Source organism: Botrytis sinoallii (assembly GCF_014898435.1).
Source record: "Botrytis sinoallii strain Bc 23 chromosome Unknown BSIN_005, whole genome shotgun sequence".
NCBI classification, from domain to species: domain Eukaryota; kingdom Fungi; phylum Ascomycota; class Leotiomycetes; order Helotiales; family Sclerotiniaceae; genus Botrytis; species Botrytis sinoallii.
In genome coordinates, this window is record NW_024066032.1 from 2,237,856 (window position 1) to 2,255,494 (window position 17,639).

The 17,639-nt window shown below is 42.1% G+C and overlaps 4 protein-coding genes across 4 annotated transcripts; 1 reads left to right on the top strand and 3 right to left on the bottom strand.

Moving 5' to 3' along the window:
- Positions 1-1,369: 1,369 nt before the first annotated feature.
- Positions 1,370-2,421, top strand: EAF02_003783 (uncharacterized protein; the record flags this gene model as incomplete). Its single annotated transcript, XM_038899831.1, has 3 exons — positions 1,370-1,447; positions 1,517-2,022; positions 2,089-2,421. The coding sequence occupies 3 exons, from the start codon at positions 1,370-1,372 to the stop codon at positions 2,357-2,359; spliced, it is 855 nt and encodes a 284-aa protein (XP_038760758.1). The 3' UTR covers positions 2,360-2,421.
- Positions 2,422-3,042: 621 nt separating this feature from the next.
- EAF02_003784 (uncharacterized protein) lies at positions 3,043-4,237 on the bottom strand (the record flags this gene model as incomplete). The annotated part of the gene is made up of 4 exons (XM_038899832.1): positions 3,043-3,213; positions 3,329-3,755; positions 3,815-4,059; positions 4,115-4,237. The coding sequence occupies 4 exons, from the start codon at positions 4,235-4,237 to the stop codon at positions 3,043-3,045; spliced, it is 966 nt and encodes a 321-aa protein (XP_038760759.1).
- A 2,865-nt stretch (positions 4,238-7,102) lies between these two features.
- On the bottom strand, positions 7,103-8,825 carry EAF02_003785 (uncharacterized protein; the record flags this gene model as incomplete). Its single annotated transcript, XM_038899833.1, has 3 exons — positions 7,103-7,663; positions 7,728-8,611; positions 8,750-8,825. 3 exons carry the CDS (start codon positions 8,823-8,825, stop codon positions 7,103-7,105), a joined length of 1,521 nt encoding a protein of 506 aa, XP_038760760.1.
- Positions 8,826-15,610: 6,785 nt separating this feature from the next.
- Positions 15,611-15,934, bottom strand: EAF02_003786 (uncharacterized protein; the record flags this gene model as incomplete). The annotated part of the gene is made up of 1 exon (XM_038899834.1): positions 15,611-15,934. The coding sequence occupies one exon, from the start codon at positions 15,932-15,934 to the stop codon at positions 15,611-15,613; it is 324 nt and encodes a 107-aa protein (XP_038760761.1).
- Positions 15,935-17,639: the final 1,705 nt, after the last annotated feature.

A 17,639-nucleotide genomic window follows, 5' to 3' on the forward strand; every position in this document is an offset into this window, starting at 1 on the left:
TTCTTTCTCTTGAGCTTCATGTACATGCGAGCTTATACTCACACGTCAGCATGACGATCCTTGGAAATGTTAGCATCTGAGCCGTCGAGGCAAATACCGTCTGTTACTTCTTGACTCAAGTTTCTTCTTTTCTCTCTGCCTCCTGCTTCGTTGTACTTGTGCACAATACCTCGCCAGCTTCCAACAATGGTGTACCGCATTTGATATAAATTTCTTGTACTATCTTCCTCTGTCATTTCCATATGCTCAACGACAAAATGTTTCCAATCACCCATCAGCCTCCAGGATCTACCAGAGGGTCCTCCCAGCTAAGACTCAATCTGGGTCACCATAGAGGCAAAGAGTACACAAAGAAGCGATTTGGACCTGACTGATAGAGTTGTGGTAATAATTGTTGCAAAATTAACACGTTTAATGACAGATCAGGAAACTTAGGTGCGTACGAATCACAGCTCTGTCGATCGAGCACAGATCGTTTGTCTGCATGTCTTTGTCTCTCAAAAGCTTTCTGGGTTTTCCCTACAGCGCATCTACAGATCTGCATTTGATTCACTGCCAAACTCCACAATGATGAGTTTTCGATAAAATTGACGCCATACTACATTTACTTTTCCTATTTTGTCCTCGGCATCCAAGGCGAGTCATGATCGATACTTCGTAAAATGCTACCAACTCTCATCTGGTATCTTGGAGGCTTCATCTGTGCAGACATCAGACTCATTGACGAATAAACACACCCTCAGATGTCACATATCGACCGTTCATCCTCTTGCCGGCAGATGATTATGATCAGACTCTCTATTGTACCAATTCTCATATTTCTTCCTCGTGTTTTTTTCCGCCCGTCACTATTGACCACTGCAAATCTCGGCAGATTCTAGAGTCAAGCACTCCTGAAGCTGTTGGAGCACGGCTACTGCAGACAAGATAAGCACCTAAATTAACATGACTTCTAGTCAAAGTAGGGCAAGATAGTTGAAGATGGTACTGCTCACATGCACCTCGCATATCCGAGATACTTCATTTCGTCCTGCATTCTCATTCTCAAAGAAAAGAGTAACCTATCGGTAGGTATTTGCAGTCTTCAATCTCATGAGGCTTCATACTTCTTGTCAGCTCATAAACAGGAAGGTATTCCGAATGCTTTTACTTTCGCGGGTAATGGAATACCCCACCATAATCGGAACGGCTCGGGATAAGCCCACCGAAGAAACTCCACTGTCGTTTTATCATCGTCATATCATTTGTGTTGTGCCAGAAGAGCAATCTCAGTTGATATTGTAGCTACATCCTAAGTGTTTTTTCCATATTGCTTTTCTTTTCTGTTGCATAGCTTTAGCCTCTCTCATATTCATATCTCAAATGTACAATGGCAAAATCAATGCAAGATAACAAAGCAATCCGCATGCTTCAAGCAGCAGAGGATGGCGGATATGGTGTTGTAGGAGTAGTTTTCCGTGAGTACAGTTCACTCCTATATCCCTCTCAAAACAAAGAACTCATGTCTTATCTTTAGTACAATCTCGAAACTATAACCGCCGTCGTCAGGGCCGCAGAACGCAAACGTTCCCCCGCACAAATCCTTCTCTTCCCCTGGTCCCTCCACTACTCACCCCTCCTAATCCACCTCGCAGCCGCCGCCTGTCGCACCGCCACCGTCCCCATAGTTCTACACATGGACCATGCACAATCTGAAGATGAAATCCTGGCCGCTGCAAATATGGGACTATTCGATAGTATAATGGTCGATATGTCGCATTATGACAAAGAAGAGAATCTAGCCAAAACGACTAAATTGACAAAGATATTACGAGAGAAAGGCATAGCAGTTGAGGCTGAATGTGGTAGAATTAATGGGGGCGAGGATGGTGTGAAGGATACAGGGGATTTGGAGGGGTTGTTGACAACTCCTGAAGAGGCGCTCAAGTTTGTAGAAACAGGAGTAGATTTCTTGGCGCCGGCTTTTGGAAATGTGCACGGGAACTACGGTGGAGTGGAAAATATTAAGCTGGATTTTGATAGGTATGTGCAGGATAGTTCTTGAATGCGATTTCAATGGTATCGTTGTGGGCTAATGTTAGTTCTCAGACTCGAGAGCATAAGAAAAGCTTCAAATGGTCGAGTAAGGTTAGTCCTTCACGGCACGAATACATTCCCGGATGATACAATGAGAAGCTGTATCAAGGGGGGTATGACAAGGTGCAATTTAAATGATTTGGTTTTGAATACGTATAATAAATATGTAGCGGACAATACAGGGAGACTTCCTTTAACGGAACTTATGGAGACGGGAACTAGACTGATCCAGGAATTGATTGAACATCAAATGGATATAATTGGATCGACCGGAAAAGCATAATGTAAAAGTAGAGGACGACCAATAGAACATTCAAATATTTGGTAGGTTAGTTAATGAATGGATGCAAAAAATGTTTTCTTTGTACAGCAAGTGCACATGTTAACTTCTTTCTTTAGCAAGTGCGAGGGAAGTAGTCAAAAAATATCTACGGGTATCCGAACCCTGAGCTCTTTGCAATCTTGTGATAATCCGTTGAAGCTACATGATCTTACTGAAATTTCGACATTGGCCTAATTAGAATCCAAAAAATCGCACCATCACATCGCGTGGTATTACAATCAAATTTTGGCAGTATAAAATGCGGGAAGCAGAATACAATTGACTATCAACCAACCTCCACGATGCAATCAAAGAGAACACATCTTAGAAGCTACAGAAGTAGAAACCAGACCGCCCTCCCTTATGAACATAACAACACCATAAAACCTATCCGAAATCCGTGCAATACGAGGCATTGAAAATCACAGCTTTTGATTGAATAAAAGAAACCCTCGACTCCCATCTTGCTTTTATACATTGCAACGATTTTATCCTGTTTATACAAATCATACCCATAACCAGTACCGGTATGATAAAAATCCTAAAGTTGGAGGGTCGCGCGATCTATAGGACGAAGACGAAGACGAATGCAAGTGCCTAGGTAGGCAAGCAAAGAGGAAGAAGAGAAGAACGAATGGTCAAGTCTATTGGTAGATCTTGACAGAGTTGACAAGCCAGTATGCGTCGTCGAAGGCGTGGGGAACCTTGGCGACGTATTCTTGACAGGTGGAGTAGCCGGTCTTTGCGGGACAGTCGGACCAGTCGGACCAGGCTTGGCCACCGGCTCCTGCGCCGCAGAATGTGGTGTCGAAGTACTAGGGTGAGAGTTAGTTTGATGGGAACACAGATAAATAGGGAGCGTTATCATTGGGTATGATGAGGTGTGAGCTAGTGGGCGATGAAAAGGAGAAATAAAAGAATACAACTTACGACTGTCTGAGCGGGGAAATTAGCATCGATGTCACAACCACCATTCGCACTATCGAAGTTTGCAGTAGGTGTTCCCCATTTTGTTGGGTCTGGAGTACCAGCTGTGATATCGGCGGGAATCTTGCTGCGTGCAAAGAACCAGACTCGGATAAAGGTAGAGGTCCATTGCATAGCATAAATACCACCGCCATTCTTGTTGAAAGGTGTACCGTAGGAGTTGGCAGTCGATCCAACAGAACATCCTGCACCGTTGTACAATTGACAGTCGGTATTACCGTTGTTGACAGTTCCGACCTCGGCGGACTTGGGAGAATTGAAGGTGCAGGCGTTCTCGGTGTGGAGAGAAATGAAGGCTTGAGTGATGTCGTTGGATCCTTCAAGGATATCGATTTCACCGTAAGGGCCGTCACCATTTCTGATTGTCCAGCTAGCGAATCTGTTAGCGGCTAATTCTCATGGGGAAGTAGCGGACGAGTTAACACTTACAAACCAGGCCAGGTTCCACAATCACTAGCGGGCATGTGTGCGAAGTCACCAATAAGAATACCATGAGTAAACTCATGAACAGATTCAACCCAGATGCTGTTGCGCTTTCCATTGACTTTGTCGGAGAGAACAGTAGTATTGTCAACGCCCATGTAAACTTGATTACCGATGACCTTGGTCAAACCAAGCTTTTGAGCATCAGCAAGAGAGACATAGTTGACGTTGCCATGGGTTGGATCGGGGAGCTAGATGTGAGTTAGTGGCCATTCTCAGATCGAAGATATTCTTAGGAATACTAACATTCTCATAGACGAAGGAAGTGAACCAGTTGGTATGGTCGTAATTATGAATCAATTTGTAACCACTAGTAATTGAGGCCAAACATGAAAGAGTGCAGAGGAGCGAAACTGCTAGAGACTGCATGTTGAATGGTAGTAAAGCGCTGCTGTGCTAAAGGAGTGTATGTTTGTATGAAAGAAAGTGATGTACAAAATGTACGAAGATAAATAGACCGATCTAAATCAAAAGAGGAAGAGAGACACTTATCAAAAGGAATGTGCTTGAGGTTGTTGAAGGATAGAGAAATTTTTCAGGTCGAGGTTCGATCGAAGACTTAAATACACAACGAAGATTGGCATTAGGCGTTTTTCATACGGTATCTTCAAGTGAATGAGCCGCGATCTCTCCACGATGTATCAGAATCGTGATACTTCATGGCAGACAGGATGATGGATTCAACGACTTGTAGGTGAATATGGGTATTGATTCTCTACAAATTACTAAAAAAATCCTCTGGACCAATTGCACAACGCGAATTACCCCATAGAGGCGATTTCAGATCCGTTAGTTTTAACTCGGAGGGAACTCAAGGAAATTTGATATGGGTATCTCCGAGGTTGGCTTGGGTAAGTGCCGATGTCAGAGAGGGGATGGAAGGTATGACAAATTTGTTCCTGATGTTGATTCGTTCAATCGCACTTCTACACCAAAGAATCTTCTATTGTCAATCTAAAGAGTGGCAGTAGGATCATTTAGAGATATATTATGATCTTGGCTAGATGGATGGCGTTTGCAAAGAGCCAGGATGCTTGGCTATATGTGAATTTTGGTCTGATAATTCATGTATGCTATGGAGGATTTTCACCAGCATTTCCTCCACAGTCCAATGCTTAAATAGAAATGAACCAATAATAACAACGAAACAACAATCACATCACAGTGAATACCCATAATATAACCCCCAAAGTAGTTCTTCGCTAATATCATGGGATTGTGAAAACGGATGTTTGTTGGTGGATGTAACACAATTTCTCACTCACATACCAGCATATTTGAAATAAAGAAAGGTGACTTGTCCTTGTCCAACATGAAACAAACTTCTCTCATAGAGCGATGGCGCAGTGTTGGACATATAAGCTGACTCCACTGTTAAAAATTATTGTACGTAGTACCAAGTGAGCTTAAAATCCTTCGAGGCAGAATACGAGAATTTTACTTGTTGGTTGGTATATTTCTAGATCTGGAAGAGCCCAAGGCGGTGAACATATGAATCTTGTAATAAATATGGAAGGTTTGTACATGTATTGGTCTTATGAGCATGTAATGTTTTTATCTATAGATGGTCTATATGACGATATTGTTCGTGCGTGAAGAAAGGGGTTGATCATTCTGTGCTGTCAACCACAAGCTTGCATAGGAATTCGAAAAAATGCATGGGAAACCAATGCTCGCCTCATTCATCACAATCATTATTAGATTGTCAAAAGTGAATTATAATGAAGCAATGTTCATACGGCGATGGATGTCGAAAATAAATGCTAATGGTGATACTAGCTCAAAGCGAGAAGGAACTTCATGTTAGATTCCGCTTCCAAATTTAACATGGCAGTATGACAATCATTTTCGTGCAATGATATCAAATATAGATAAAGTGACTCCCAGCCTCGCAGTACATATATCTTTCAGTTTTTTGTCATTACTCTTGTGGTCAGTCTCTGAACACATATATCTCAATTTGAAAGCGAAAGGGAGGCTAGATTGCAAGTAACACAGGAGTTGAAGATCGAGGGCGATAGCTGCAGTAATGATAATTCGTACTCTTGTAGCGAAATAGAGGTTATTCCATTCAACTCGTGATTCTTCGACATATGTACAACACAGGACCTGCCAGCTCAATTTTGTGAAAAGACAACTGTATTCAAATAATGCAAATATACAGGAATGACGACTGGGCCTGCAGAAAGAATCGAGAGGTTATTTTGAGTTGATTTTGCTAGGTAGAACTAATCATTACATCAAATACCCTACATACGAGAAAGATGAAGATAGTGATAAATCCAAAAAACGCAATTCGTAGATCTTAAATACGCATCTATATATTCTCCTTTACATAATAGAAACCGCAACTAATACGCATTCCTCAAAAAGTATCCTTTTCCGTCCCAAGTCTCAAAACCGATAAATAAACTCATTTACATACAGAAGTAGTTCAAATATGGATGAATCTCAAAATGCCGAGCCTAGGCCACCAAAGCTCTCAATTTGAAAGAGATTTACCTCACCTCTTGACATTCGAGAGACGGTAGATATTTGACAGCTTAGTGTATGGTGAATTTTGTCTTGTCCACTTGCGTTTATTCTTCATGGATCGCCTTGAGCCGATCCTTGATTATGAGCTCCGTTAAAAAATTGAAGAATGCGGAGTTAAAAGCGAGTAATGACGATGAACGATCATGACGGCATCATGAATAGTGATGAGTTTTAAGCAAGATGTTTGATAGTCTCTTTCCCGCTTCTCATTTATTGCTCCTCTGAAATTCAATGGGGAAACGAATGAATTTGAAGTGTAGGTACATGATTGCCACTAGATATTATGATTGACAGGCTCAATGTCTTCTAGCAGTACCTCTTCTTAATACTGTCCATCACTGGGTTCTAAAACATAGTGATTCTGATTGAATTGGACATTAAAATATTGAGTCGATATCTGTGAATGTGTGCAGGGTGTGAGCTCTTAGTAAAGTGCTATTTTTGAACACTTCAATTTCCCTTCTTTGTGGTCTTGTTAAGAACTTAAGATAGAATTGATCCTAGGGCATTGCTCAAATACAACACAGAGATAAAGTGATGCACTCAGTATTTTCAAGAGATATATTATATTATCATTAATATTGCCGTTCATTCATTTATCAAAGTCCCATCGACAGTACTGCGGCCAAATATAAAGCAAGCAGACGTCGGAGTCAATATATAACATCTATCATAAACATAACCAAATCATTAACCCTTCTAGGAAGTCTTCTCAGGACTGTCCTCAACTCTAATAGTGCCAGCCTTGCTTCCTACTGACTCGTCACCCTCATGATGAACAATATCCTTCTTTGAATGGAGCACTGCCTCTACGTCCTGAGCTCTTCGCTCGGCGTTGACAGCTCCGAAGAGAATATCTAATTCTTCCAATGTCTTGCCCTTGGTTTCTTTGATGATGAAGAATGACCATACACACATTCCAAAACAGAAGAATCCGAACATCAAAAATGTTCTCCATCCAATGTTTGAAACGGCAATTGGTGTAATCTCGGTAATGGAAAAGTTGCACAACCATTGAGTAGTAGCCGCGAGACCAACACCGTAAGAACGGAGACGAGTGGGGAAAATCTCGGATACGTAGACCCATGGAATAGGTCCCCATGATGCGGAATAACCGATGACGAAAAGGTAGATCATTACAACCATGGCGATTGATGCTGGTGCGACAGTGGTGGATTTGGTGTCAGGTGGGTGGGTAACGAGGACAGCTGAGAGAATGAACATCATGGCCATCATCCATGCGGCTCCGAAAATGAGAGACTTGCGACGACCCAACGTATCAATACCAGTGAGCAAGAAGATACCAGGTGTTGATGACCTTTACAGTACCATAGATACCGGTAGCAAACAAAGCGGTATTAGCAGCGGAGATACCAATGGTTTGGAAGATTTGCGGTGCGTAGTATCCAATAGAATTGGTTCCGGAGAATTGTTGCCAGAACATTAGACAGAAAGCTGAAAAGAATCTGAATCTGTTGGCTGGTGCGAGACACTCTTTCCAGGTGAGTCCTTCAGTTGCAGCCATTTCCTCCTCAATGGATGCACGAATCTCAGCGATTTCTTGCATGATTTCTTCATCTTCAATTGTAGTGCATCTAGTCCAAGCCATGGAAGCAGTGGCTTCCTCATATCGACCTTGCTTAGCAAGCCATCTTGGAGATTCCTTCAAGAAAAATAGACCGATTAAGAGAAATCCACCTGGGATGAGTTGAATAGCGACTGGAATTCTCCATTGCTTAGTAGATTTAGGGATGTGTAATGCAACACCGTAATTCAAACCAGTAAGCAAAGGTAGAACCGAGTACCAAGAACTCTTGAAACATTCCCGTGATTCGTCCTCTAATGCGGGGAGGAGCATTTTCTGCGACGAAAAACAGGAGTAATGGAGACATCCACCAACTCCCAAACCAGCAATAACACGACCAGCATAGATTTGTCCAATACTATGGCTAGCGCTAGTTTGAACAGCGGCGCCAATGAGGAAAACCAAGCTGAACCCCATGAGAGAGAGTTTTCTTCCGAATCGATCATTGCAGAAAGCGGCAGCGATCGAACCGAAAAAACAACCAGCCGTAAGCAAAGAGACAACATTCGAAGAAACCTGTGCATTTTTGGATCCACCAAATCCCTTCGAATCAGGCGGTAATCCGAAATCTTCTCTGAAACTTGCGAGAGCCAATACCGATCCCATGACACCGGTATCGTAACCTGCATAAGCCATCATATGTCAGTCATGTTCCATCATCTGATTGGTCTTGGCGGTTATGGCACAAAAGTTTAAAATCGTTGAGCCGACGCGGAAAAGGATTATCAGGGATATTATCCAGAAAGAAGGTATAAAATTACCGAAAAGTAACGATCCCATGTAAGCCACGGCCGTCAGAAGATAGACGCGGTAATTTTTGAAGAAAGCGGACGGCATATTGGCGGTTTTGCTGTTCGCAGCAAATCTTGACAAAGTTGGTATTTTATTGTTCGACGAGAGGCCGATGAGGGAGGAGGGAAAAGGATTCATTTGGGGAGAGGTATGGATGTATCTTATGTACTTGCCAAGTTGGCTATTGTGGAATCTGTGAGCGGCAACATATTATTGTTGGATGAGAACTGGATTCGCAGCTCATTCGTGCGAATACTTTGTTATCACTTTGTCACTTGAATTCAGGGAGAGTAATTCCACCATTTACAATGGAGAGAATGGGGAAAATGAAAAGTAGATTTTAGACCAACTCTATTTGGAATAGTTGAGCGGTTCCCCATTGTTTAGTCTTGAGATTGTTGAGCAAGCTTTAAGATTTCGTTTTATTGTTGCCGATATATTCAGGGGGTCGTGATTAGTCGATGTGGATTTTAGTGTCATAATCCCCGCGGGTGTGCATATACCCAGGTACTCTTGCCCACGGGGTTTATGGTTTCCACCCGAAATCATACTTTTCCTTGGTACAATCCGAAATTTCTTACAATTACTTGCTTGATCATATGTCATTTGGCTTCAATGCTGGATAAATTCTCCCTGATGCAACAGTAATTGTCAGATCAACTTAAGCTTGATTAGACTAAGCTTCCTTTGAGGAATTGATCATCATCCAGGAGTCTGGAATCTACCGGCATGGGGCAGCTAAGGCAAATCACATTTCAATCTGCAAACACGAAGCAACAAGGATGACGATAGCTGCTGTGGAGAAGGGTGGTTGGTAAGATGGGGTTTTCGCATGATTTTGCTCGGGGTCATCCGAGGTATCAATGTTTACGCGTTGGCAAATAAGAACAGCTCCGCTCGCTGGAGACTGTAGGACTGGAGTTCATTTCTTACTAACTTAGGAGAATCTCAGAACTCCGCAAAATTCAGTTTGTGGAGAGAGTATGGAGAAATTATCAATTCTGGTTGCTTTTCTCGGGTACCCCGGACGGGGTCGAAATTGCAAATTTCTCAATCAAAGCCAAAATCAAGGCACATGATCCCTCAGCATAAGCTTCCTCAATGCGAAGAGTGATCTTGGTTGTCCCCTCAAAAAAGTATCGATACTCGTGTGGGTATCGTGACCTTTGACGCCGTCGTGGGATCAATGTTACCTGCGGTAATCTGCAAATTCAGCGTCTATTTTCTCCATCGTCGAGCTTCGCCTGTCGGAAGATGTTGGAATTATTGACGCCGTCTTTAACTCGCGACAAAACAGCCTTGCTGCGCCTTGAGGAATAAGAAGTATCAACAATCATCAACAATTGATACACGCCCAAAACAGCATGACGATATACAGACACAAATTCCTACGGAAAAATTCTATCCAGTTCAGCTCAGTCAAACTCAAAAAATGGGTCGCTGGCCAACTAAGCAGAGCTAGTAAGGTAGAAAGACATCATAGCATCCACAAGCCATGATTTTATTATTCATCTATGCTTCCGGAACTATCTCTCGGTTTGTGGACACTATCATTTTCTTTCTCCGGAAAGGGGAACGATAGACAATCTTTCAAAATGCTTACATTACGAAATTTATCTTGCAACTTTTGCATGATACTTCGAATGCTTCACTCATTGACAAGATTAGAAGGGAGTTACAAAGCGGCTCTTTTCCTTTGGATGTTGCTATTCTTGCCCTAGCGAAAACGGAGGATAATGGATATGATTGCTAAATCGATTTGCTTGATGAATGCCCCCTTTGAGCGGTGTTGTACTTGAATGAAGGATGGTCGGTTGAGATAACTTTTCGCAAAATACTCTTTCGCTACCGACGAACCACAAGTTCCTCCGCAACAGTAGTTCTTTTTTCGCAAGTCCATCGGCTATGTGTACGAAAAGATAGATAGATTCAACATATGTTCGTTCCCCCTAATTTGTCATCTGCATACAACTGTCGAGAAGTCACGTCCTGGTCAGGAGCACGGTTTTGGGACATGAAACGGAATAAATCTTCTCTAGTCTCTGAAAAACCAACCCATAACCGAGAAGAAAGAATACACGTACCGATACTGACACGGGGAACATCTACTTGCACACTCATTTCCACCTCAAAGACAACGACTTTTCTTCCTTTCAACCGATTCCGAAGCTTCATCTTATCATACTTCGAAACCTAAAACGGATCAATCTTCGGGTGGGAAATAAGAGAAACAAATATCATACGACTTATCACATCCCATCTTCAAACCTATATATGCTTGTGCGACATGTCGACAAGCCACTTGCGTCAAGACCTCATTTTGTGCTTTTGACTTCCAAGTTTCTCTACCATCCACCAAGTTATGTTGTGAAATCTGCCAATAAAGCGGCGAAGTAAATGGCGACGACAGATATTTGGATACTTGCTTATTTGAATGGCAAACGAACCAAGTCTCGACTCTTTACTTCTTCAAATCTCTCATAGCTCTACATTTTGGTCTCCGAAGGCTGAGTCCGCAACAGTATCACAATCTAAGTCACATTCTAACTCAGGCTTCTTCCTTCATCAAGTCACATCTAACTCAGGCTTCTTCCTTCATCAATCTACATCTCTATCTCCGTTCAAAATCACACGGTCTCATCTCATCTCATGATCTCAGTACATCTCATCTCGCACCGATTTCACCTGTCACTAAATCTCCACTCCGACCGGAAAAATCCCAACTACGAGTAACCGAAACAAAAGCCCCTTTCCTCTCCGTCAAAGCCATACTGGTGAGTGTGCCTCGACGCAAAATCCCCAGTACAACCTCACAACACTATCTCGCTTCTTTCGTGTTTACAACTTTCCATCTCCTAACCACCCGAGGAAAAAACTTTGAGCTGTGAAACGTCTCACCGTATAAGCTCAAGTCTCTGCATCTCCCCCTCCACCATCTCGCATCTATCTCGCACGAAAAATAACATGGCGTCCGATGCCAGATCTCGACCCGCCGTACCACGCGACCGTTCAGCCTTCCAATACATTGCGTCCAAGCCACCGATCTCATACTTTATACATCTCCAGAGCATCGCACCATTGACCGCCTTTTTCCAAAACTCGGAATTTTATTAAAATCTAGGATTTGGGGATCTATACAAATTGATTTAGATTAACGAAGTTGTATTTTTCGGCCAAATAGTACGGACGTTGCACTTCTGTATATGCTGCGCTCTACCTCGATATGTTGTCCGTGCGGGAATCTATTGAGAGGGAATACAGATACAAAATATATACCAATACATGTCGGGGGAGAAAAGGAAATACAACAAAAGGTTTTCTGGGAGTAACGGCGGGCGGTAGAAGTAGGAAGAAACTTTTCTTATTTTTGGAGTGTTTACTGATCATCTAGCGCGCTCTATTCAGGGCAGATTAAAAGGAAAACATGTGAACAAACACACAACGCACTGAGTATAACTTCTAGATCGACCTTCGGCTGTCTCGTTCCTCGAAAGGCCCTCTTCCCGTGGGACTTATGTCACACAGTGATCTAGCATCTAGCACAATCTTACCGCTTCTTTGGTTCCTCCACAGACGAACCTCATAGTTGGCAGACACAAAAGCCATGCATCAAAGCCAAGCCCTGTCGACTTGTCTCCGATCCGATCTCACCGGGGAAGAATCTCTTCTCTTCCTGCAGATATTGCATGTAAGATGTTTGACCCGTGGAGAAAGTTACTTGCATTCCGAATTACATCCTGGATGTGAAACCTACCTATATGAAGGGCGTGAAAAACGTCATGACGTAGACGTGTACAACAGTAGGCTGTCCCTCGAAGAATATCAACCATGCATATATGTATATGCTTCACGGTAATTACCTTGACATCTCTCAGCGTAGGTAGGTGGGTATAATATCGGCACATCTTCCCACCGGCATGCCTATCTGTACGACGAGGAATCAGAGGCTTGAATGTGATTCCGGAAGAATGGGATCTGTCTGCCTCGAGACATTGGGCTTATCTTCTTCCTCTATTTCTCTCCCCTGGAAAATAATATATAATATAATATCACAACCTTTCTACCCTTGAATCTGCCCCAAAGAGGACTAGGACTCCCGTCCCGTCCCAATTAATCTAATCCATCAATCTCGCACACACTAAAAACAAGCCAGCTTCCATCCCTCCCATCTCAGACATGCTTCCCCAATCCCAGCATTCTAGAACTGCCGATCCAGAACCACATCACCCATCCTCCCTTTCTAACAACTCTTGACATCAGTCCAATCTTCGGAACTATCTTCCTGATCGCACCACACACAATTTTTTTGAGATCCCCACAGCATGGATCTGGATGTCGGGTTTAGATTCAAACCTTAACCAGAAAATCGGAATTGGTGTTCATATATCACGAGGGGATAACGATTTGGGGGCTATGGTGTAAGGTTCTACGGAGTTGTTTTCGTGATATTGGGAGTTAGATAGGTGTATAGGCGGGAGACTAGGACGGTTCATGCAGAGAGATATGCATACTTGCAAGCTTTTATTAGGTACTCGTTCATATGCATAGGTAGGTACCTAGTAGCTACTTATATAAAGGTTACCCGAAATACATAGCCTGAATACCTACCCGATAGTAAGAGTTCTGGAAACCTACTCACCGCCATGTAACGCTTTTCCAGCTAAAATATACGATTATTCAGCTTTTTATATCTGATTTTATTTATAATTATATGAGACAAAATCGAATATAGTATTATAGAAAGATTAATTAATTACTTAAATTATTCCAAAAAAAAATAAACCGTTTATTTTTAAATATTTTTATAATAGTATTTTGAAGGATTAAAGTTGAAAATTCGAAAAAATTCGAAAAATTCGCTTATTTTGTATGGGAAAAGCGTTACAAGTTAAAAATCTGAATTTTTTCAATTAAAAGCTTATATAACTTTTCAACAAAAATATTTTAAAAATAAATTAGAAATTTTTATATATAAAAATGATTTATATTATTAATTAAAAGTTTTTGTAATTTAATGTCAATAATTGAATTAATTATATAGTATTTTGGTTTATATAAAAAAACATGAATTTTGCAGGGATTTTGTCACATTTGTCACAGGGGCGGGGTAAGTAGGTTCCAGAACTCTTACATGATACCCGATATCCCATCCGGGTACTTGCAAAAAACTAATATCGTATAAGAATTTCTTTTCATCATCCTACTTTTCAGTTCCCCTTCCTCACTCATATCATATCCTTTCTCATCTTCTTTAATGCCCCTCAGTTCATGTAATACATACATATCCCATCCCGTCAAACAAGCTTTCTCACTCTCCATCAATAATCCGCCCACATGATACGGCGCTTCCTCAAAACGCCGGTGCGGCCCATCGCTTCGTCGGATAATCCCTTGCGGGACTTGTGCCCTTCCCGTGTTATCTGATCGGGACCCTGTTTTTGAGGTTGTCTTTGTGTTACGGCTTTGCGGGGTGGTTTGCTTGGATCAGGACTCTTTGGTGTTCGTGTAGTTAGATCATCTATGGCAGTTCACATCGTGGGATTTCTGATCTAAGAAAATTGAGACTTTTGATGGGGAGATTTGATGGGTTATATAGGTGTTGACGGTACAATTATATGCTATATAGATGAGAATATAAAGATAAAATTGTAGGCAAGAGATTAGATGGGATTTATCGTCTGTATAGTGAGTATAGTCAGTAACATGAGGGACTTGGCACTTTCAAACCTCTGTGTATTGACAAATATCTTCATATTCTCATCCATGAATCTCTTGAGTTCAAATCAAAATGAAAAACATCTTGTCAATCTCTCATGATGATACTGCAGGATGATTCTCTCCCTGTTCACAAATAAGTTCCCACAAAGGACCATTTTCACTCCCAATTTAGAACGCGTCTGGAATCTGAATCACTAATAGATTTCGTTCCTCGTTATGAGTCAATACACTTAACACCGGCAATTCACCTATGAATGGACCTACGAAAAATGTCAAATCGTAGCCCATATCAAGCAATTCGATGGAGTGCCCACCATAGAATACCATCGCTAGGCAAGTCGGTCTAAGTTGTCCATCTGTCTGACCGTAAAATAAGGGGTTACTCCAAATGTCCTGATAGCCCTTAATGACCATTATCGACTTAGTCCCAGACACATTTGTTTATCTGCGTGCTGGTCCATTGTTTCCTCTCTCGTATCTGTCTGCCTTTTGGTTTGTAATGTATAAGCCAGGCTGTTTCGAACGGACCGCTCTTACCTAACTGTTCATTCAGTCGCCTCGTTGATTGACAATGCCCTTCGTTGTCGGCCAGAGATAACTCTGAGAACTAACGGATGTATTGGGCAGAGAGGTATAAGTACCCAGAACGCTGTAAATGGAAGCACAATGAGAAGATTTATGGCATTGCCACTTTGGTAGTCTGAAGTGCATGCTGTGAGATACACGCACTGGACAGAGAACAGAGGCCCGAGATAATTTTTGATGGGAAGCTAAAATTCATGATATTCAAGGTTTGATTTGCAGCGCCCAGCAAGCAAAAAATTACTTTGAGAACGGATTATTCCTTCCTGTATCCAACTTCGAAAAAGAAAAGCAGAAATCAATCCCTTCTATCCAAGAAACTTCAACAGCGATTCATAGGTAAAAGATAGAGCCTCTTACATCAACAATCAGGGGTACGATCTCAACCACCAAAACACATTACATCTGGCCAATCTCAACCACCCAATATCTCACCAACGTATCGCGATCAAACAAAAGAAAAGAACAATACCCCTAATCGCCTTATGTCAAGATGATCATCTTGTCAAGAAAATGTCGTATATAATTACCTACCTCATCAGCACCACTCCAGCGACAAGCCAATTGCCGTGGGACAAGACACTCGGGAGTCTGTTCACGGGGAAAAGTGGTCCGGACCCAGAACCTCGGAGGGTCTGCTGATCCACCAGTCTAGATCTTGTTATCCGATGTTTTCGTAGCACCTCACTATCGGGCCAAAAAATTTTTAACCTTAATACTTTATCGAGCTGTCGAAATTTTTCAGGGGTTCGCCTTGTTCTATAGAAGACACTAGGAAAATATATGCAAGAAGTAATCATATGAACATGACGATTATCTGCAGCTTTGACCGTTCTGTGGGAGTTTTTCCACATCTTGAAGATATTTGTATGCAACGTTGATCTGAAGAAAATTGAGACTTGTCTCACGATAGCGCACCCCGTCAATCTAAGTGGAGAGATCTCTGGGGGTTGAAAAAGACAAGATGAGATGTGTACTTCACACGGCTTGAGATTCGGAAATCTAAATCTAGATTGGGTGTCAGGAGGATCGCGATATCTGAGAGACTGAGGTTGTGGACCATATAACGGCCTTCCTAAATTGGCGATTCTGTCAGTATGCATGGAATTGAGTGGAATCAGGCATCGGGTAGCGGTCAAGAATCACCACAAGGAAGGTGATAACCCTGTAATAAAGATTTTTTCGGGTGATTTCGCAGAAAAACTTTCGTATTTTATGCAGTGAGCTATCTAAAGGTCGATCGCAATCTCAATAAACCGCGTAATAACAAAGGATTCTTGGTATCACCCCTCAGTAGAATACTCTAGTCTAACATGACAAGAGCGATGCGCTCCTGCCAATTTGATTGATTACTGAACAGTCCCATTATGATGCCCATCCAGAATATGAGTGCCAATTGATGTGTGTCCGATCATTCGGCGTATTGACCATGAGAGATCGAGTTTGTGATGCAAAAGATCTGAAAATATCTGCCACCAGATCGGAGAAGCCACGCTATTCTTCAGCCAATTGCACTGGCCAATATGAGGAATATCGTTTGCCATCCAGAAAAGGACCGTGAAAGAAAGTTGTCGGCAAGAATCGGTAAGGTGTTTCTCAATAGCTCCACCGAATGTGTTCAAAACGGGAACACATGGAGGCGAGCATTCTTACACCTTGGTACGCCATGCCATAGAATTTTCACGGATAACGCCCGCGATCGATATCCGACGCTTGTATATTTTCATGAAGCTCATGTAGAAAAGAATTGCGAGGAGACAAGACCGGTGGCCCCAAGCAGAATGATTAGAACCGTGAATCCTTTTACTGTCGCCTCATAAGGTATGTGGTGATGAATCGCGACGTTGGCTTCCGAATTGATGTTTGTAGAAAAGGTTCAAAGCCGAATACGCCAAAATAATTGCTACACACGCGATAATAGATGGAAGAATGATTCGGAGTATGGTATCCTCTCCCACGGTATACATGAATCGAGGCTTGAACTATGCTTGAGTCTCGAAAATGCTATAGAGAAGGATATCAGACGATGTCTGTGATACTACGGCATGACTGCGGAACCTCGCAGCTGCAGGAAAGATATATGACGGTGCCAATGTTGATAAATACCTAGCTATGTGTTCGTCTTGTCGGTCCGTGAACTTTCTGAAGATTGAGAATGACTCGTTTGTATTGTTCAAAGTCTTACGATCAGATCGCGGAAGAGAAGTCAAACAGTCTTTGAGGTAAGGTTCGTGATACGTAGTATATGGCTGTCTAGGGGTGCCATAGAGAACGAGGGAAATAAATGATTCAATGGAGATTAGAAAACAAGAAATAATAAGAAAGAGGTTTTCAATAACGATGTTGATCGGAAATTTGATGATCATGGTTATTCCATCGAGGAAAGAACTCATGATGGGGTTGAAAGGTAATCACGACCTGCGACTGCGCCGACTGTTACCCCTCTAAGCATTTTAACCCCCAAACCCGTAACTGTACTTATCCCAACCATTCCGTATTAAGGGTATTGATTGAAGTAGGATTTGAAGAATAAATGCCTAAATTATCTTGATCAATGAC